Genomic DNA, 21,914 nt, shown 5'->3' with positions numbered 1-21,914 from the left:
GCCGCATATCTCCGGTGAAGCCCGTTTTGCGCAGAAAATATAAGCTTTACTGAATTTTTTTAACACTCTCATAATGAATCTTTTGGAAGCATTCCGAACGGCATGTGATCGCATTTATTCTGAGTACCGGCATGCTCGGAACATAAGTGTGGCACGACGCGATGAACAAGAAATTGTCTCCATGCGCCACTTCCGGCCCAGACGAGCTACCAGAGACGAGGCGCCACAGTCGGCAACGGTAATGCAGCGATAGCGGCAAATTAGGCACATCCCTGAACCAAAATCTAATCGTAAAACTTGATCCCTCAGAGATGACCTTGTAAAATTAATTTTTTTCTCATTTGCTAAAAAAAAAAACAAAACAAAACAAATGGCTTGAGTTGAACGCTATTACGCTTCGATGACAAGCCTGTATGCTTATGTGTCTTCCGTAATGCATATATGATGCCCATGCACTGCGTACTGGGGCTTTGTTCAGTGTCAATCCTAACTACTAGAAATAATTTCTGTGGACTGTGGAGATTCTCGGCAAGATCGAGCACTGATAAGACGGCACGTGTCAGCCTGGAAGCTTTTTATATCAGGAAATATGAGAACAGATGCGTTAGTAAGCCTCCTTTGTCGCTTTTCAATGCTTAAGCCTGCTTTTCAGATGCGGCATAAATTTTTCCCCCTTTGACTGTCTCGTTTTGGTTTTTGTATTTTTCTAACGTCGCTTGCTCGCGCGTGCGTATCTGGTTATCTTCACGATCGATGGCTTCTTTCCTGTCTCCACCAACTCTCGTGTATATAAGGGGATGAGTTTCTTCAATAAAAATCAGTTGACAGTCAGCGCTTGGGTTTCGTAGTTCTAACTTTTGAGGTTGTGTGTGTTAGCGCTGTTTCAAATTTTCCTCTACTCAAAATGCACCAACTCGCCCAAAAAGAAGTTTTAATGAAGGAAAGTTCTTAGTCCATCGATTTACGGACGGCGCGCCCCAGAAAGCTTCGACGCCATGCCGTATATGACTGCAGCACGAGAGTAGGAATAGCGATGACAATTCGAGGGGGCGAGTTCGCCTTCACTGCATGCAAAATCGATAGCTGCTACGAACACGGTGTTGCTGCAACGGTGGGGGGGATAACAAGCGTTACTCTACAGCTGTATGCTACTGACACGGAACAAAAACGAAAACAAAACACCAGAAGGGTAATTTGCCAATAAGATTGATTTGTGGAAAACACATTTTCTACATTAATACATATCGAAGTGCTCCTGAGGAAATAGGAGAATGAAATCAGCCACCAGCATGCATGAGGCTTTGTACTTATGGTTTGGATAGGTTTATGGGATTGAACGTCCCAAACCGACTCAGAGAACTAGAAAGCGTGTAGTGCAGGGCTCCGGATCCCGCAGGCCGTGCTTTACAGAGCTTATTACACAGTTTGGGCTGTCTGAAGTCCTCCGAATGTGAAGTTCTGCAATGCCGAAATTTGCGCGCGCACGTGTGTGTGTGTGTGTGTGTGTGTGTGTGTGTGTGTGTGTGTGTGTGTGTGTGTGTGTGTGTGTGTGTGTGTGTGTGTGTGTGTGTGTGTGTGTGTGTGTGTGTGTGTGTGTGTGTGTGTGTGTGTGTGTGTGTGTGTGTGTGTGTGTGTGTGTGTGTGTGTGTGTGTGTGTGTGTGTGTGTGTGTGTGTGTGTGTGTGTGTGTGTGTGTGTGTGTGTGTGTGTGTGTGTGTGTGTGTGTGTGTGTGTGTGTGTGTGTGTGTGTGTGTGTGTGTGTGTGTGTGTGTGTGTGTGTGTGTGTGTGTGTGTGTGTGTGTGTGTGTGTGTGTGTGTGTGTGTGTGTGTGTGTGTGTGTGTGTGTGTGTGTGTGTGTGTGTGTGTGTGTGTGTGTGTGTGTGTGTGTGTGTGTGTGTGTGTGTGTGTGTGTGTGTGTGTGTGTGTGTGTGTGTGTGTGTGTGTGTGTGTGTGTGTGTGTGTGTGTGTGTGTGTGTGTGTGTGTGTGTGTGTGTGTGTGTGTGTGTGTGTGTGTGTGTGTGTGTGTGTGTGTGTGTGTGTGTGTGTGTGTGTGTGTGTGTGTGTGTGTGTGTGTGTGTGTGTGTGTGTGTGTGTGTGTGTGTGTGTGTGTGTGTGTGTGTGTGTGTGTGTGTGTGTGTGTGTGTGTGTGTGTGTGTGTGTGTGTGTGTGTGTGTGTGTGTGTGTGTGTGTGTGTGTGTGTGTGTGTGTGTGTGTGTGTGTGTGTGTGTGTGTGTGTGTGTGTGTGTGTGTTCAACTATAGCGGAGTTTGCATGGACCCGACAGGTGAGGCCGGTTAAGGTATTGGGTCGTATACCGGTTACAGGGTTCATGTAGACGCTGTCGGGTCGGTCTAGGAGAAGTCGAGGGGTCGAGTCGAGTCAACTCCGTCACAGAGGGTAGGTTTTCTGAAGACACAAAACTAAGCAGGAGACTAGCCTCTCATCACACACTTCTAGAGGGTAGGTTGCCTGGACTCGATCCCGCTGTAGGAAGCATGTAAACGCGGTCGAGGTGAATCGGGGTACAGTGAGAGAGGAGAACAGTACGAAAAATGCTAGATACGCGGGGGGGGGGGGGGGGGGGGTACGCCGGAATCAAATGCTGCCTGCCAGTTCTTCGCCTCGACGCGAGGCGCCGTCGTAATCGCCGCTCGTCAGGGCGGGTTCATGTAAACCCGGTAGGGCAGAGTCCACTCAACTCAGCTCCTCAACTGGACCCTTCGCTATCGGGTCCGTGTAAACAGGGCTTATACAATTCATCAAGCAGGGCCCAGAGAGAGCTTCGAATAGCTGCATGATGAGTCTACTGTGGCAAGAGAGGTGACTATGGGAATGGCGTATTGCGCCAGCTGGCAGTGGCCAACGACATCTGGCGACTCGTTAGATTTACTCGAAGTTGCCAGTCCAGCTTCTGGAATGCCTACACTTCTTTACACACTAGACAAGATTGCCTATTCCATATGCTTAAACTCCACAACCTTTCCTTCAGTTTAAGTTTCCTGCTGTTCAATGTGAGCAAAACCTGTTGTGTCATAAGTTCTCCGCATGTCAGAAACTTTTGATAAGGGCTTCCAGGTACTTCTGCCCGCTCGTGAAAAGGAGTAGTATAAAAGAAAGTTTTCGTCAGCAAAAAGGTGTGGCCAAAGTATTCAAGTTCGGACGTTTATCGCGCTGATTCATTGTCGCAGTTTGCAATTCCACTATTAAACTCAACAAAAGTCTGGTAACTCTCAACCACCGCTTGCTATTCGGACAGTTTTTTTTAGATAGAACTGGGCATGGGGGGCAGGCAGCCCACGATGTATGCATGACCACAGGACTGAGAATGGCATTCATTTCTTATTGGATTGTCCACAAGGTGATAATTTCTGAAGAAATCTCTGCCCACTGTTGATAAAAGACATTTCAGCCTTGAAAATGTTTAGGTCCATGTCCGACACGTGGACTAAAGAAACGGGCAATCCTGGCGCTGAATTGTTTTCGCGGGGGGAAACGGCATCTTTGGGATTCAATAGAAGTTAGATTCCCTACTTGACTGACCATACGTGCTACATGTTCTCTGACTGTCTGAAAAAAATTTCATATGCTTCCGTTATCTAAACGTCCCCTTATGTCCTCAATTGTCGTTTATTGTTCTCTTATTGTATTTTTACATTATTTATCAAGTATTGCTGCAACGTTCGATCACTCTATATATAGTTTATTTTTCATTTCACGTTAGCATTGCTGGCATGTGCATTCTGTTCTGTGCCTAATGTGTAGTTGTATTTTGTAGCGTATTACGTTGCGTGTTCAAGCGTGGTTTATTCTCAGATTGTGCCAAGAGGAGTACCCGATGCTACTGCCAGGCACTAACCTCTTCTTTAATGTCCATTTCGGCAATAAAGAAAAAAAGGTCCCTTGGATCGGTCAAAACGGTCATCTCCCAAAATATAGTGACTCTTCTCAGTCATGAACCTTTTCGTTATTAAGAGACAAACAAATTTCGCTGCGGCGCCTCCTTCCTCCTCCTCCTCCTCCTCCTCCTCCTTATCTCTATTTCGTCGTCCTCTTCCCTTTCGACTCCTGCTACACATTTCTGAGGACCCTGCAAAATGCATTTGCTGCGTAAACACTGCCTCTCCCAACCAATTTCTATCTACGAAATTTCCTGATGATTGTGCCGCCACTCTAAGGTATTTCACTCAAGTCGATGATAGGTTAGGAACGGTGATTGATTATGTCACTACTATAGTTTTCTTTGATGGTGAGTTCTGCTGCTGGGCTGGATTACGGTCTCAGTATTCATTTGTTCCCACAGGGTAATAACACTCATCACGAGGTTCTCGCTTACTGCCCAGGAGGCTACCACAGCGTTAAAACAACTTAATGGTCAAAATTTGAAGCGCACACCACTCAGCAGCAGGCGGCAGTGTTTATAGACCCGGCAGTAGAGCGCATGTGTTCTGGCTCAATCAATTGCAACGCGGCGCAGCGACCAAGCGCGGCTTTACCTGCAGTTCACGCGCCCCAAGGTCTACGGCCGGAGGACCGAATCATTCGGTGACTTGGAGCGCAGCGAATACATCGTTTTGGCTCCCAAAGCTGTTCAATTTGACGGACAAAGTACAAGTGATTTTGGTTTGCCCTCGAACAGAAATAGAGGCAAACAGGCAGAAATACGAACAGAGAGGCGCGCAATATTCTGCAATGTGTCGGAGAAGCCCCGATGCTCCAAGCGCGTCCATATTGATGTCACCGTGCAGATAGCGAGCGTAGTTTCAACAGGCAGCGGAATAGCAATCAACTGAAAATCTTAAGCGCTGTGTGCTGTCCAACTGTTGCAGTTCAACAGATACCTTATCACAAGTGCTGAAAAGAACTCAGGTATTCGATGTACGTAGTGAACGAAAACGGGCAGCGGAAATGTTGCCAAACGAGTGGCAGGCGTCACTCGTTTGGCAACGCCGGATTGCCATCAGGCGTGGTGAAAGGACACGCTTTGGCTTCTTCGTTAGCTTCATCTTTTACCTGTAGCATAGTGGCGACGCAAGAACACGCAAAATATTGTTTGCTCCCCATTACTCATTTTGACTGTGTGGACAGTAAAGCTAGTACAGTGATACTATATTCAAGGTGCAAAAAAATATGGTATGTGTGAAAATTGCGCCGGATTTTGTTGACAACAATGTCATCGTGACCACTCGTCCAGTACCGTCCAATATACAAAAGGGTCGTCTCTCGTTTATCTGCGATTAGTCCTGAACAATTTCCTTGAGCATAAACTCCTACCCGTAAACACTGGTAACCTCCACGCGTGAAGCGGAGCAAACTAAAACAAACGCCTTTCACGTTTCTTTCATAATGGGCGATCACAGGTAATATTTGCGAGGACTAAGCCAGCGATGGCAACGACAAATGAATCGCGTGGAAGTAAGGAGGCAGAATGTACGACGATTGCAGCGAAAGTTCCGAGACAGGTTATGATATAAACTTAAATGGGCGGATGAGATAAGGAAGTCTGCGGCGGTCAAGTGAATGCATCTGGCGCATCCGGACCGGGCTATTGAGAGGCATATGGGAAAGGCCTTCGCCCTGCAGTGGAAATAGTCTGGCTGATACGATGCTGATATAAATTATTACGGTTTGACAGTTCCACTTGCAAGGAACATTGCGGCCATGCGATTTATCTGGGGAAGTTTCAGTTCGCCCGGCTCATTGCCCTATCCAGCAGGAATATATATCATATATCACTGTCTCCTTGGCGCTTGGTCACTGTCTAAAATCGAGCTGTTAAAAGACCACTTGGCTTTGTTTTTTTGTAAGATTTCAGAGGATTTAAACCAGTTTGAAGGCAGTGAACGTTCGTAGCAGTACTTTCAGAAGCTTCTCCCCTAAAGGTTGCGTCTAGCCATTGTCATTTCTTCATTTTTTTTTTTTAAATCAGGGGGCCGTACGCCCGTGCATACCTTCAGATGTGTTTGCGCGTATTTATTTATACCTATACAGGTCTCGTTGTTTTCGATTCCCATCGTTCGAGAACTCCGCGCATCTTCTCTTAATTTTATGTGCTATCAGCTATCGTCGCCACTCGCAATATCTGGGCAAAAGAATTTCTACTTCTCACTAGTCGGACTTTCTTCATTTAGTTTGCTTTAAAATACTGGGATACTATGGTGATACACTGGAAGTACCTAAGTGACCATCTACTGCGATTTCGTAAGGCCTATATGAAAACAACCTTCACAATTTGTGAAAAGCATTTAAAAAAGAGAAGTTTCTCTTCCCTTTTCTTGCACTGACCTCACTTGTACAAAAAAAAAAAAAGAAGACAAAAGGAACAAGCAGCACGAGAGACGCGTCGAACACCAATAACTGGCTTATTGCAGCAACACACCGTACTGCACAAAGGCAACCTCGCATTACCAAGCCGAAACAAAGATGCATGACAGAAAAAAAAGAAGAACGAACGAACTAAATAAAACGAAGCATACGACATTCAATGGCATAGTCATTACACCAGAACAAAAGCGAACATAGCCAATAAATGCACTGCAAGGTCTGCACGCGTCCTTCTGTCTCGCGGAGGTGAACACCGTAGCCTAACCAAAAATCTCCGCTCGTCTCAGATTCTTCAGCTTTTGAGTCTTGCTCCCGCTGAAAAGCAGCGTTCGAGCGACGTCGCAACCATGGTCTCGCCTAAACAGAAAAGCGTCGCAACCGCTTATTATGTATGGCAGCTGATGCTCGCCTTATTTGTACTTTTTATGACAGCGCGGCATTTTTTGAACGAAAAGTGAATTTCGTAAAACAAATTCGACGCCATTATCCTTTCTCTTTCTTCTGCCCAGACTTAATTGAAAGCGACCGAGAAACCCTACCCTGAACTGGAACAATGCAAGCAATGCCTTTACAACTGAATCCCATTGTTATGCTCTCCAGCCTTCGTCCTTAGCTCAAATGATTGTAATACAATATGCAGCAGAAAGAATTCAATCTAATAAAAAAAAAAAGCCTTGCACTCAATATTTTTGGAAACACAGCGTCGCTTGAGTCGGACGTATAGCTTTCCCATAAAGAAGAAAGATCCTTATTAGGCTTGGTTCTACAGCCATCATTTCATCTTGCAAGCCACTTAGAGGACAGTAGTAAGGCCACATGATTTACGCTGAAATCGAAGTGCCCCCAAGAAAATAAACATCTTGCTACTAGCGCAGTTCTCGAACCCCGCAGCTGTCAAATGAAGGAGATGAATTTCAGTGAAAACAACGCGCGCAAACAGGACATCGGCAAGAGAAACGACAGACAAAAGCACTCGTGTTTGTCGATTGTGACGCTAACGCCACCAACGTTGACACTAGTGGCAAGCGCTATAGTGCGTCATTTTCTGGTCTCTGTCTCGATTTCAAGGGCTGTTTTCGCTAAAAGGCGTGTACTAACTAGCCTAACTACCTCCGAATTAGACAAATCAAAAGCAAACTTGATTTTGAAAGTACTTGAAAAATACTTACACACAAAACAGAGATTTCAGTTATAAAGAAAAAAAAATACCCCCCCTTTGAGTCGTTGTAGCCATCTGAACGAAGGTTGCCAACTTGCTAGTGGCTGTTCTCTTTATAGGCGTACAGAAGTTCGCCGCACGGTGTATGAAAGCACAATGGTGCATCCAGCGCGTTCCACAGCCGGCCGCCGGGTATCCGCGACCATTTGTGCCTACCTTGAGCTCCTCATTTTCTTGGTAGAGGTCCACAGTCTCCTCGTGCATGAGCCCGACCCCGTTGAGCGAGAAGGAAGCGGTGACGCCCCGGGCACGAGCCCTGTTGTCCCACATGTCGCCTTGTCCCTTGATCACACGATAGAACTGCACAGAGAGCGAGGCGAATGGAGTGCTGCCGGTTAGGAACGCGTGCAGCGCGAGACAGCTGGCCTCGCTCCCAGCATGTCTCCATGGCAACGGAGAGCTACGCGTCCAGTCATTAGAGCTGCCCTAGAAGCTCGTGTGCAAGCAAAGTCAACCTGAAAACTACCGTGCCGAAAAAAAAAAAAAAAAAAAAAAAAGGTTCCGTTCGTTCTCGCGAATAGCATTGTGTTTTTATTTATTTGTTTATTTTATTAATATGGCTAATACCTTTTTGGGATTCTCTTAAGAGTGCACAGGCAAAGCTTACAGATACAAATTCCCTGCCTAGGTTCTGAAGCTTCAAAAATAGAGTTATAAAAGATTACAAAAACCCATGCAGTACGTTGGCATTAAATAAATAAGCAATCACGCGAAGAAAATCGAAAATGGCACTTGCATAAGCACATACACTCAGAGAAACACTGCAGTAGAATTTTCTAACATTGTTATGGCGAGAGAAATGAATGTACAGGGCCTTCAGCCAGCTTAATAAATGTGTCTATGGGTGGCTTCAATGCGATTAATGAATGCAAGTGATTCCAGTTTCGGATAAATTGAGGGGAAAAAAATTAATATTGGAAAGTGTTACGGCAATAAAAAAAATTCCCGAAGAATGAGCACATGCCTGTGACGTGTTCGTCCTCTATGGTTGCTATACACAAAGTACGCGGGGGATATCTTTAATGCGTTTAATAAGTAGTGAAGACAAAAAGCATTAGACAGTGTAATTTAGCACAGCTGGACAGCGTGTGAAGCCCTGCGGAGCGTAAAAGATGTGTGGCTGAATGCATGCGACGGACATCAGTTGTAGATACAGCGCGTGGCTGTGACTGGCATGGACAAAATTAGAATATACATTCCCCTATCTGGAGTCCTAACGAAATCTGACTTCACTTGAGTCCCTAGAACATCGAGCCAGAAGATTGATTCCTTCGTTGCTTATACAATGCCAGCATTTCACAGTTAAACGAAGCCCGGTCAAACAAATCTTGCTCCTCGCAGTCAAATCGACAGTGTGTGCGTCTTTCATATAGTGTATAGATATTGTTTTTGTAGCTCATCGTATTCCTTCATACATCAGTCACCTGGCATTCATATCCATCTGCATTGATTACCCCCTGCAACTCGCCTGTCTAAAGCTCGTTCTACAAATTTTGCTGCATCATTTTTTCCTCGCTCATCCATAGACGGGAATGGCATTCCAGGCATCATCGCTACAACCATCTGTTCATCCAGTTGTCATATTTAACCAATAATATCCTTATACATATGATTGTATGTACCTCTACCCACCTCTTATGTGATACCGCAAGTTGTGGATATTTAAGGTAATAAAGTTTCCGGCTTTCCGTGACGTGCTTGACATGACGTCCTAATGTTATATTTAATTTCAGGGAGCCAGTCTATGTTAACGCGTTCTGAAACAAGACGGATAAACGTGACGTAAGCAAGAAGTTTTGTATCAGATGTGGAATGACGAAGGTTCATTTTAAGGAAAAGCCCCTAGTTCATAGCTTTGTCTTACATGCTTTGAATATGCGCAGTCCTGTTGAAGTCGAAAGTGGTATCCTTAATTGCACTGAGAGTATTCACGTTATTTGAGGAGTACAGAGAGTCTAATCTACGCTTTCTCTTGTAATCGACATAGGGGATTCTTTTTTTTTTTTCAAGATTAATTGTGATTTGCTATATACTGCATCAGACAGCAACTTTTTCTAAATGATTTCGCAGTTGTTCTTGGCCATCGGAATCTCCTATTTCTTTTTATAGCCCGCAATCATCCATGTATAGCCGCATCTTTACTTCAGGTTCATTTTATATGTCTTTTATAAAAAGAAAGAACAACAGCGGGGATAAAACTGTACCTTATGGAAGTCCTGAAATAACAGGTACTAATTTAAAGGTATGTGGGTGCTGTGGCATGTACCGATGACAGTGACAGAGGTAACTATAGATATATATATATATATATATACACCACACCTGTGGTGCACCACCAAAACATTGTTGCAAGACAAAGTTGAATCACTCGTAACCTGTACTGCTGGCATGCAGGAAACAACGTGGCAATGAGTAGCACCGATACGTGCTCACTCTGAAGCAAAGATAGGCAATTTCTACGCTAGTGGGGCGCACCCTGTGGAGAAATGATGTTTCCTAACGAACAATGAAAACTTATTAAAACCTAAGCGATACGGAAAGGTAAACGGAAGGAGGATGTCTATCCGTCAATCTCTTGCATTAATGTGCGTCACTGTCTGCCACACTCCTGAAAACAGACCATTTCCTTCGCCGTTGCGGTAAAAAAGCGTTATAACCCAGTTAAGGACGAACTGCTGCGTGACCCTCCATACAGCACAATAATTTTGTTGCTATTCTGTGCGAACACGCTGCAAACGAACTGCGGTCGCTGACAATGAAACCAAAACTGTCATAAAACACATCGCTTTTTGGTCTTTCTAAAACTCTTTGAAAACCGGTAGAGAAAATGATGAAATATTTAGTGCAGTAGCCTCTACTGTTAACCGTTATCGTGAATTGTGTACGAGCACAATAAGACCGAAGGGAATCCCCAGCCGGGTAAATATGTCATACGATTGCAAACGTTCCAGCTGCCGACCAAGTATATCAGAAATTCAATTCTAGAATCTTCGAAATTATTTTAGCCCGCTGCTGTAAGCGGCGCTTGAGTGGCGCCATGTACCAGTATCTTCTTACAAGGTGACATGCGCATGCGCGTCTAGAGTAGCGATCAATTCAAAGCGCGTTTGTGTGTCTTGTCTTACAGCGCATGTAAACAGCTAAATAAGGGCACTTTGTTTCATAGCCAAAGCAATAAGAAGGAACGAGCGCTGACCCTGAACTAGTGCAATTTATAATTGGACGTGTTTTAGACCAACACATCTTACAACACGCTCACACCGGAAGCAATGCGAACCCATATTTGAAAGAGACAGCGGGACAGAAGGAAGGTAGACAGAAAGGAAGGCAAGGAATCAAGGCTAATGTGGTGAGCTTCGCTTTAAGTCCATCGTCCTTTTTTCTGATACGAACTGCATGGTCCAAGTCGCCTAACTTGAAACCCGGTTTTAGCAATATGTGGATTTCCTTTGCCCATAACTAGGGATGTATTAAGCTGCCAATTGACGCTGCTATAAATGAAACTCATTTATGAATGAAGAGAACAGTTTATTTTAGATTCGTCTGTAGAAGACACATTTTATCAAGCAGCATGACGACGCGAAAGCAGAACTGAACTAGAACCTGTACCATACTGAGACAGGAAACAATAGCGGCGGCATAGATGAACGCAAAAAAGAAACCGACACAAGGCAAGCGCTAACTTCATCTTATCTTATTCGCTGACAGGCGAACAAATATATAAGCAACCAAAGCATGCGCGCATAAAGACTACGCACGTTCAAAGATAAGACACTACTTGGTCTTGAAAAGGGTTATAGAGGTATCGCTTGCTCTTACTTATGCGAAATCCTTCCAAAACCTCTCATGCTATGGTAGATTTCTGCTCCTTCCCAGAAGCCTTTTCTCCTAAAATCGCAGTTCGCACTTTTTTTAGTGCAGGCAGTTTTCACGTCGTTCTGCTGCTCTTTGATATACAGTGCTTCCGCTACGATGCTGCACGAGATGTACAACTGTGACTTCTTTTATTGCCACGAATTTTCAGCTGCACGGTCATCCACACATTTCCTGGTTTGGCCCACGTAGGCCTTCCCACGGGTCAATAGTATCTCATATACCACCTTAGTGTAACACTTCACAAGTTGATTGTCATGCTTTTTTTTACTTTTCTTTTTATTCAGCAGCTCTTCTTTCCTTCCCTGGCGATGTGCGCGCCGCGCTGTTCAAGCTTTCGTGAAGCCAAAAATTCGTCACCTTTCTGATACTGCGGACGATCCTGTGAACATAAAGAATTACTTTCAGGTTTACAGCTTTCCGTATTTGCTCACGCGCCTTTTGAAACATGCCACGTTTGATTTTCCATAGCAGGGCTTCAGCAACAGCTGTAATTACAAAGCATGAGGACCCTCCGGAAACCTAACCGTTACACTTGCTTATCATAGCTGGCCTGCATGGTATGGTGACACAACTTCAACAGAGAGAGGGCTCGAAGCAATCAACGGCGGGTTTCACTGTTTTAGAATGATCCGACGCAGAGAGCAACTTCTTTGCTCGCGGTGCATACTGACAACGAAACTGGTCATCGCCCAGGGTGAAATTAGGATATACAGACTGAAAATACCCTCAAAGACAAGTTCATGCGTGAAAACCTGACCTCGCCCATTCTCATTAAGGTTGTCTAAAATCGTACAAACAGCAGCTGTATAGACCACAGCACTTGGTTTAAGAGCTATTGAAATATGAAAAAAAATGTCCACACACAGAAAAACTTCAGTACTCCCTTACCAATTAACTTAGTTCTAGAGCGCAGTGCATAAATGCTAAATATATGCTACTAACTGGGACTACGCAGGAACCAATGCAGACCTTTCGTCTTTAACACAATATTTGCTCTCAAAAGAGACCAACGTCACAATGGAGTAAAATTAAAGTAACCTCATAAAATTATTTATTGACACACTTGCGGATGTCTGGAAGTCAACCGCACCATTACTTCCAATATTAGCTCTCACAGAAGTAAACAAGGAAATGTGTGGCATATACTAAAACAAGTCATCATGCACTATTATGCACCATCTAGTCATTTAGCTCAGATCGACTTTCTTTTAAAGCTTGCACTGTGTCACTCGTATATCATTAGCGATGAAGTGGTTATGTGCCTACTGCATCTAACAACGCAACACATGTCGTTGTCGGGCATATTGTCAGCTTTTCTGAAGCGCTGAAATTTTCAACTGTAGAAAGAGCGGAATGGAATGCTTACTTTTGGTCCAAAGATTAGGATGACAGTAACAGTGGTGCTCAGCTGCGTTCGGATAAAGCCGAACAGATACTTCACATCGGGGCTCGCGCTCGGCAGAATCACCAAGCTAAAAAGGAGATGGGTGGGATAGAAAGAAACAAAAAAAGAAACGACATTGTTAGCGGCTGATGGGGCATTGGCTCTTCGAAAGGGAAAACTGAGAAAGGGAAAATTCATAGGTTGTTCCTGTCTCCGAAAGGGCAGCCAGAACAGCGAGCATTGTCAGGACAGTCTCTCTAGAGGGTTTGCGTATTGAATGATATATCACTTAGATCATTTGCTCCGAACTGTCACTGACGTGTCACGGATGAAGTACTTCTCGTACGGGATGCTCGTAGGATGTAATAGTCACATGTCCTGATCACAGTATAAGATACAAATCAACTCCGGCGACCCTTTATCCGACTGCTAGCTGGTCAGTAGTTTCAGTCCTGCGAACAATGTGCCCGGTCGATAAACAGCGATTGCCAGAAATGCTCAAAACGAACCCCAATGTCTATCTCCGCTGATTTTGCGGCTGATGAACAGCAAACAAAAGTGGGAGCCATAGTAAGTTGATGCTCGCACTATTCGAAACGGTCTGAGAAGCACTCACTAAAAATGCTCGTTTTAGGAAGCGAAAACTATATAAGCCAATAAAGGTCCTTCACACGTATTTTACGATGAAATGTCGCCAGTTCTAAGTAGCAGAGATGTTGTCAGCAGAGGCGCACCACTGCCCTGGCCAGTGGGCGTCAGTACTGGCCTCAGGTGGCGCCGGAGAACAACACAGGCTCTATTGACCAATTTAGCGTTTTATGAAGAGCGCAACCTTTCCGGGCCTGAACTTCGTTTACTGCGCAGCCAATAATTACCCGGATCAGCAAATGAGACCATAAACTGCGACAAGAGACTTTTGTAAACGAGCTGAAAATAGATTATGCTTAAAGCGATTTTAAAATCGCGGAAATAACACTTGAATATTACTACAGTAATTTTCTTTTAGTCTCTTATCGTGCCGTCACTTTTGCAGACCCCTATTCATGTCTGTCGTCGCTACTGCGAACTGTCATTATTGTAAGCACATCATTGGCGTTAAATGAAAACTCTGCAAGCATATATTGCCCATTATGCATCCATTCCTGCAATGATTTCGGCGCACGAATCATAAGCTATGTTTACGACACAGCGAAGACTGTGCACAAATTTTGTTTTAAAGATTACATGCCAGCAAGAAATACTTAACTGCTCTGTACACGGCAGATAAGCGTAGAAGAAAATATTCATGCGTGGCTAGTGCGACGAGTACTGAGGCTAAACACTCGGGCTCAGTAAACTGTAGCGCCCTCTATCCCATCGTATGACGCCTCCTACTCCGCGCACACAAAAAGTAAGGAATTGTGACTACATGCTTCGATTCGTGTGCAGTGCTTTAGAGAAAGCTGAGCAGTGACTGAGCGACCACATATTCATATTTTATGTAGTCAAGACATTCCTGCGAGTCGATATCAATAAGGCCATAAAGGCCGCCGGGAAGTCCAGTCTTATTTTAGATTCGGATAAGACTAGACTAGGACTTAAGACTGGACTTATACCCTCGCGTTCGTGCAAGTGGGCCCTGGACAAGTGAACAATGCGACGAACTACCCAAGACAGACTGTTGTGGCTCTTTGTGCATGCTATCTGATTGTGTCACGTGTATGCCGCCAAAGGAATTCAGATCGCTAACATGGCAAGCCGAGAAGTTGTGCAAGCAGGAATACGGGGGCCTTGCACACTCTACTTCCGCCCCCGTACCCCGCACAATAAAGAACGCGCGAGGCCCAGGCTGTCTGTATACTGCGCCGCCACATTCGCTCGCTTCGTCTAATGATCCGCGATCAGTGCTTCTGAAGTGCGGAAAGGTCTGACGGGGGGCCGCAAAATTGCAGCGGGTTTGTGTGTGCGTGCCACTCTGGCTCATTTCTTTCAGGAAGGTAGGCGGCAATCACCGTTCTCCGAGCACCATGCGCTGCCCTCGCACCGAGATAAGACAGCCGGCGGCGGGTGCGCCGCTTATGCCTGCGCCGCGGGCCCTTATCGACTGTTGCCGCCCCGAAGCGAAAGCAGAGAATCTGCGGCTAAATTCGTCCGGAATCTACTGCCAGATAGGAATGACGGAGCGGTCAATTTCTCTCTCTCACACTGGCGGTGCGCGTGGCGCAGTCGGCGCGCGTCATGGCAGTGAATCGCCAAGGTCCGCATGTGCCGGCAACTGCGGAGCAAGAAGTGGAGCTTCTTCCGAACAGCGCAAGGGCGCGCTTATCGACAGCGACGACATCAGAATCTCAAGACTTCTTACTGAATCAGCATCATGATGAGGTTGACTATGGTAATGTTGTAGATTGCCCAGCTGATGTGCTTCGCCTCGTTGAAAAAGGACTCGGCGTTGCGCACGTTGTAGCAGACCCTGATGCCCCACAAAAGGAAGAGGAACTCCCCTGCGGATAAGCCGGAAATGCACGAGATACTGTTAGCGTACGTCACGGCGAGCTTTCTTCGACTTCAGACCAATAATAATTCACTGGGCGGAAAAAAAAATAAAATAAATAAAAAATAATCCCCTAGAATGCGACACAGAGAGCAGAAAGGAGGCAAGCCTTGGAGGACTGGTGGGAAATATAAACAGTAAAAGAAAAGGGGTCCCATAGAAACACTCTCTAGCCCAGGTACAACCGCAAAAACTGGCGTGCGTGACGGCTACATTTCAGGTGCTCCTGCGCCTTAGTGTGGATGATGCTTGCCGGAAGTTTGATTAAACAAGGGCTTGATGAGCCTTTGCCTACATTTGCACTTTTTGCAGATGAGCTCCAGCTGTAAGGCTCAGAACAATAGCAAGTGTGGCTGTCACGCACGCCAGTTAAAGAACTGACCGGGCGTACAGTTGCTTTAACTTAAATAAGCAAAGCTCCGACCCCTACTCAAGCAGCTATAGTACTTACCTTAATGAAGGGTAGGCAACGTTGAGGGTGTAATAATAAGAAAAAATTGGAAGCAATATTCACAGGTCCGCACAAATTTCTGAAGGTCAGAAAAACAGGGGAATAAGGTTTCATCGTAAGCTGGTGACCTAATTTCTGGTAGTTAACCTTTTAAGTCTTAGAGTTACGCATCTAGTCGCAACCATATTTATAGGCGGCCAATATTCATAGCATATCAATATTTAGAATTTAGAAAACGCGATTACCCTCGACGCTGTGGCTGAACAAGTTTTGGCTATCTCGCGCCAAAAGACCCCGCGCTTAATTAATTTAAGGACTGCTTCCAGCGCCATCAGTGAGTGGCACAAGTGCCATGTCACTTTCCCTGTTCGGCTTGGGCTGGAGCAGCAAGCAACGACGAGCACAGTGGCGCAGCAGGGACAGCTAGGGGATTAGATGGGATAGTTGCGCCATATATTTATTTACGGCGCCGGGGGCAGCGATAATAGCGCGAGGTTTTCGAAAGTGCGCGTCCTTTGGCATGGAATAACCAAAATTTGTTGAACCATAGCGCCGACGGCAATCGCGCTTTCTAAATTATAATAACTGATATGGCTATCAGTAATGGCCGGCTACATACCTCTAAATGCTGCCTGACATCTAACTGTCAGGGTTAAAAAAGTTAATTATTAAAAGTTTGTTCACCAGCTTCTAGTTAAAATTATTCTGCTCTTCGCTTATGTCTGCGAACACTGGTGAAGTTGTGCGATAGAAGCCGTTCTTATAGCTTAAAAACCCTATATTTATAAAATAGTGCCGGGCTTCCTTGAAACACCTGGTACAATGGAAAGTCTCGCGATTCCAGCACTGAAGAAGGTGTGCGCCAGATTTAAAGTACTGCAGCTGTATACGGTGTTACGATCCTGTGTTCATCACGTGTGCCTTGGCGGTCACTGCCTCCGCTTGGCAGATATCTCGGAGAGAACGAGGGATTACTTCACCTTGTCGACTCATAAATAAAGTTTGTACCACCACCACCGGCCTCGAGGCAAACCATCCGCGAGAGAGAGCCCTCGATCCGTGCCTCGGACATTCTATATACTCCACAGGCATGAACTTCGCCTACCAAGACGAGGCGAGGAATTGTCTCTGTTGGCAGCGTCCCTGTTTTGGGTTGTGTGCGTGCTTGCGCGTGATTTGCGGGGTGCAATGGATACTCGCAAAGCATCCCGTGCTTCGTGCGGACCGAGGAACTACAGCGAAGCCCAGCGTCTGTGAAGAGTGGTGCAGCCTTCCTTCGAGTACGGATAACGCTGGCACCTGTATACACGCGTGATGCCGTCGCATGTACAAGCGAACTCATGCGCTGGGCCTCAAATCTTCCTTTCTGGACAAACAAGGAAATAACAAAAAGAAAGGCAAAGCCCCAGCAACTAGAATTGCGTCCAATCAGGTTCAACGATGCTACCGCAAGACAGCTCCCAAGAAAGAGATCTGCTGATTGGAGGAAAAGGCGGGGCCCTGAGAGGTAAACCCTATATTAGTGCGCGTTGTTTTTGGCTTGACTCCATTCTTGCCGTCTTTCTGTCACTGCATTCTGTAACAATGTGAATATATATATCTTTGTAATTTTTGGTGAACGCTCCTGTCTTCTCGTCCTGTCTCCAGCTAAGAAGCTATCGCTGGGCTCGGGTCGCAATAACGGCAAAAGCTAACCTTGATGCCACAGTTTAATAGTCATGAGGTGGAGGCTACAACAGTACGCGTCAGAAAACTCAGGGTTAAATTACAGAAACAATTGGCTCATAAATGATCGACAATATAACTTCTGCAATGCAATCATGACTCGTGGAGTCACGAATGATTCTTAAGCACAAAATTTTGAAAATTCGGCCTCTGATTTGCTAACAGCAGCTGTAAATTAAACATTGGCGCCAAGAAAGCGGAAGTGGAAGCCTCGAGTCATTCAAGTCATCCGAGTCACGAAACAATCGGGTCCTGTCGCGATGAACCCGATCATTTTCTGTTCTGTGTTCTAAGACTCGTGTGGCGCCGTTGTTCCTTCGAAGCGTTCTGTAGCGAGGGCTAACATCTTCTCCACAGCAGAGCAGCAGCAATGCCCCAAGAACCGGAGAGCAGGGCTCCGAAATCCTCTAAGCCCATCGCTAAGATTGTCATCTATTTTTGACAAAAGGCGTATGCACGCATAAAAGCACGAAGGCACGTGCACAAGTGCGATTTAACATGATTTAGAACCCCGCTAGCACAGTAACCTGGTGGCTGCATATTCTGCACTGATATAAACAAAGCTGCCACTGACCTGTCATCTTAAACACCGCGCTTCATGGAGATCTCATGTGTGATCACGATGGCCTGCAGACTGAAGCTTTCCATCAAACCTTGTGCGATTTTCTTTGCCTCCTTGTAGCCACCATCTTCACCCCGTTATATCCCCACAAAGGTTTTAGACACACAAGCGCCACCCCGAAGCGGCCTAAAACTGTCAAATGCACCGGTAGCGAATGCAGGCAAAGAGACGTGCACTCTCCGAACAGTGAATAGCTGAAGAGGATGCTTATAGGATTCTACTGCATTGATCTTGTTCTCTAGAGCTTCGGACACCTGACACATGTGCTCTTTTTCTTCGTTTTTATTAGCCCAGGCTATATTTCCCCCTTACCAGACCGTCACGCCTTCGGTGCCAAAGTTCGCACTTAAAACAAATCAAAGTCCCAAACTTCATTTTCACTGCAGTCAGACTTTCACGTAGCACGACTCTCTATTAATACTCAAGCATTATACCTCGGTATACCTTTCCCCTCATGCAACTGTGAGGACGGGGCAGTTGCGAAGGCGCGGACGCGCAAGACTCACCAATGGCCATGGTGTGATCCCACCAGTTGTATTCGCACTGCTTAAACTTGAGCCCATGCCAGTCCTTAAGATATATGCCATCGGGTGGAGAAGATATGGTCCAGGTTCCCAGGTAGATGGCCATTTCTAACAGTATGGGAAACAGCCACTGGAGCAGCTGCTTGTCTGTCAACTTCAGCTTGTGCGCTGACTTGACGCGGTACGTCAGCGACACCCTGCAACACAACAAGACCGGCACAGCGTAAGCACGACCGCGAGCAATCGGCAGCGCGAGGCAATGGGCAAAGACGAAGCTGCTTGCCTCCAGGTCTTCAGAAGGAGCGTGCTGTACGTGATGCAGAAGCCCATATGACGCGTCCACTTGGTAGCCACACAACAGTAGACGTCGAGCACAGGAAATATAGCGGCCATCTGGAACAGTGTGCCAACATATGAATGAGGTGCGGTTGAACATATGCGAGCATCGAGCTTCTAGAGGTACTTAGTTCATGACTGTAAATGAAGCAGGTACGCATACTGGTCTGACCTTGTTCCGTGTCATGTACAGTGTAAATCACGCTTAGCGTGAACACGGCTCAGCGTGGCCACGCAGTGCGCAGCGCCATTGCACATAATTCGGTCACGAATCAATTCAGTTTGGCGCATGAATACGGAGACATCGAAGTGGTGTTTCATGTCGTCCGCTATTTTGCGCGAATTTGCTACTGGCTTAGGCGCAGTGATGCTCCGCAAGTACGCAGCTACGCGGAGCCGCGTTCCCACTAAGTGTCATTGACGCTGTACGTCGCCTGATATCTGGTAAGTCGACTGCCTTGTAACTCAATAGCAAACCGGACACAGGGTGCTAGAGTACTGCTGCGGAAACCATTTAAAACGTACTTAATCGCCTGACTTACAAAGACGTTATTCAAGTTGCATACCCTGATGGTACGATACTATAAGCACTGCTCTCAGCGGAAGGTTTCATTGCTCCGTCGATTCGAACATGCGCGGTTTGTAGGCCTAGTCTTGAACATTGCAATCGCTTCCGTTTTCTATTGAATCGAATCGCCAATTCTGATACGTCCAAACAAAAATTCTGCAAGACTATACTTGATTGCGCATAAAGAAAGAAAATGTCATTATTTGAAATGTTGCGCTTAAGTTTTGGCTCGTGTAAATAAATCAAAGAGGTGTAGACTGGGAGAGTCCCTTAATGACTGCAGCTTGGAAGTTTGGAGTAAAACAAATGCGAGTTTGAAAAGCAAAGGAAGCAGCAGCGCCTCTTTTCTTCTTGTATGGCTGTTACGACCAAGCATCCGCAATTGCGCGCTCTATTGTTCGCCTGTGGGCATGGATAAGTTTTGTGAATATGTGGTGATGGTCCAATGGCTCTAAGTGAGCCTGTTTCCAGGAATCCTGTTTTGTAAGCATGTTTTGCTTTGTGGACAACCTGCAAATGCCAAATTGACCCTGTCAAGAGAACATCTGGAAAAACACAAAGAAACGTCCCCCTGCGGGAAATAGCAGGAAGTGCTTTCTTTCTTTTGTTCACCCTTCCAGTCGAGAAATGCTATCCTCCAGTGATGAATGCCTCCTATCCAAAGGAGACGACAGAGTGACATGTCCGCTGACGTGCAGGACAAGAAAGGAGCATGACTCATACGGCCATTAAGTGATTTCCCGGGAATGCAGGAAAGATTTGCAATTGTCGAAAAGGGACCATGTTGGGAGCCCTATGCGGCGCCACGTGCACTCGGGTTTCTGAGAAGTAAAACCCCTTGTCAGAACCAGCCTGTGGTTTCTTTGCTGAAGAATAGAAATGTACCTCCTCTCCTCGCCGTTCCCAAGCTTTTCCCGCCAACAAGTGATCACGCCCAACGAATGAATGCCGGACCAGTCAGTGCTTCAGACCATCAGTGCAGTGATGTGTTCGATTGGATGCCGATACCTGAGGGGCGTGCCCTGGATTTGGTTGGTCAGCATCTTCAGAGAGGGGCTGGACATAGGGGGTTTTTAAGGACGCTGCAGAGCACGAAAGGTCGCTCTGGGCCCTGGGTAAACGGCTCATCCAGTCGCTTCTCGCTATGAACTCTTAACGCTTGTCATTTTGCTGATGTACCCTTCTTCTTCATGTAAATATTCTTGTAAATACGTTTTCTCAAAGTGCCAGTAAACCTGCTTGTACATATTTCACCAACTTCGAAGATTCAATCCTACTTCAACCCCGAGTCTCTGCACGCTACCAAGTGAAGGCCGGGTCGACGTAGCCCCAGCGTCACGACAACTGGTGGCAGCGGTGGGATCTGAATCTACAAGCACAACGACTGGTGTCCAGCGTTGGGGTCTGAATCTACAAGCCACAACATCTGGTGATTGGAGGTGGATCTGAAGCTACAAGCCACAACATCTTGTGATCGGAGGTGGCATCTCAAGCAACAAGCAGGCGCAACAATCGGCCAACAAGAGAGCAGCTCGGAACATCGATCGCATGTGTGGGTGAGTGCTTGGCTTTTCTTCTGATGTGGACCAGGTTCTAGAACAGGGTTAGATTTTAGAACTGGTAAAAAGTGTTGAAACGCCTTTAGGTTTGGTAGTTTGCACTGTTGTTTTGGAAGTAGCCGACACTCGGAGCGATCATGGACCTACAAAAGCTGCAGAAACCGGACCTGTTGCTATTGTGTGAGGAATTGGGAATTGATACAAGTGGTTTGGCACGAAAACCCTTGATTATAAAGGCAATCACAGATTTGGGAGCCGATGATGAGGAGCTCAGTGAAGCATGGAACCTCATCGCCCAAAAAAAGGAGGAGCAGCTCAGACAGCAGAAAGAGCGGGAAAAAGAAGAAAAGAGGAGAGAAAAAGAGGAAAGGGAGCACGAACGTGAGAAGCTTGAGAGAGAAGCAAAAAAGCGGGAGCTAGAAATTGAGCTCCGGAAATTAGAAGTAGAGTTGAGCAAGAGGTCGGGCAATTGTCCCCAGCTAGCGGTACCTCTTCTCAACAAGGAGGCAGATTTCAAGATGTCAAAGTACATGCAGCCATATGTGATATCAGGGGCTATCGGTCTGTATCTGGGTAACTTTGAGCGAACTTGCGAAGAACTGTCCTTCCAGCGAGACACGTGGTCTCAGAGATTATTGACGGTTCTGCCCTGCGAGGCAGCGGAGGTTGTCGCGCGGCTAAACAAGGAGGACGCGGACAACTACGAGAAGGTCAAAGCTTGCCTTCTGATTTTCGGAGACAGAGATGTGCAGGCCTTAACACGTTCAAAGGCGCGAGAACTAGCTACACTGCTCATTTCAG

General features: G+C 46.1%; 1 protein-coding gene across 1 annotated transcript in view; it reads right to left on the bottom strand.

The window, feature by feature from the left end:
* The window catches only part of LOC146202002 (putative G-protein coupled receptor CG31760), a 90,812-nt gene that overhangs the window by 7,440 nt on the left and 61,458 nt on the right, over positions 1 to 21,914 (bottom strand). The window contains exons 8-12 of the mRNA XM_084587893.1: positions 18,934 to 19,043; positions 18,633 to 18,847; positions 15,140 to 15,278; positions 12,781 to 12,886; positions 7,695 to 7,838 (exon numbers count right to left, since the gene is read on the bottom strand). Coding sequence (XP_084444019.1) covers positions 7,695 to 7,838; positions 12,781 to 12,886; positions 15,140 to 15,278; positions 18,633 to 18,847; positions 18,934 to 19,043 — 714 coding nt within the window. The remainder of the gene's footprint in view (positions 1 to 7,694; positions 7,839 to 12,780; positions 12,887 to 15,139; positions 15,279 to 18,632; positions 18,848 to 18,933; positions 19,044 to 21,914) is intronic.

The sequence above is a fragment of the Amblyomma maculatum genome, chromosome 1 (assembly GCF_055883805.1).
Source record: "Amblyomma maculatum isolate TAMU_Amacu chromosome 1, ASM5588380v1, whole genome shotgun sequence".
Taxonomy (NCBI): Eukaryota; Metazoa; Arthropoda; class Arachnida; order Ixodida; family Ixodidae; genus Amblyomma; species Amblyomma maculatum.
This window is presented reverse-complemented; position numbering and strand designations above follow the sequence as displayed.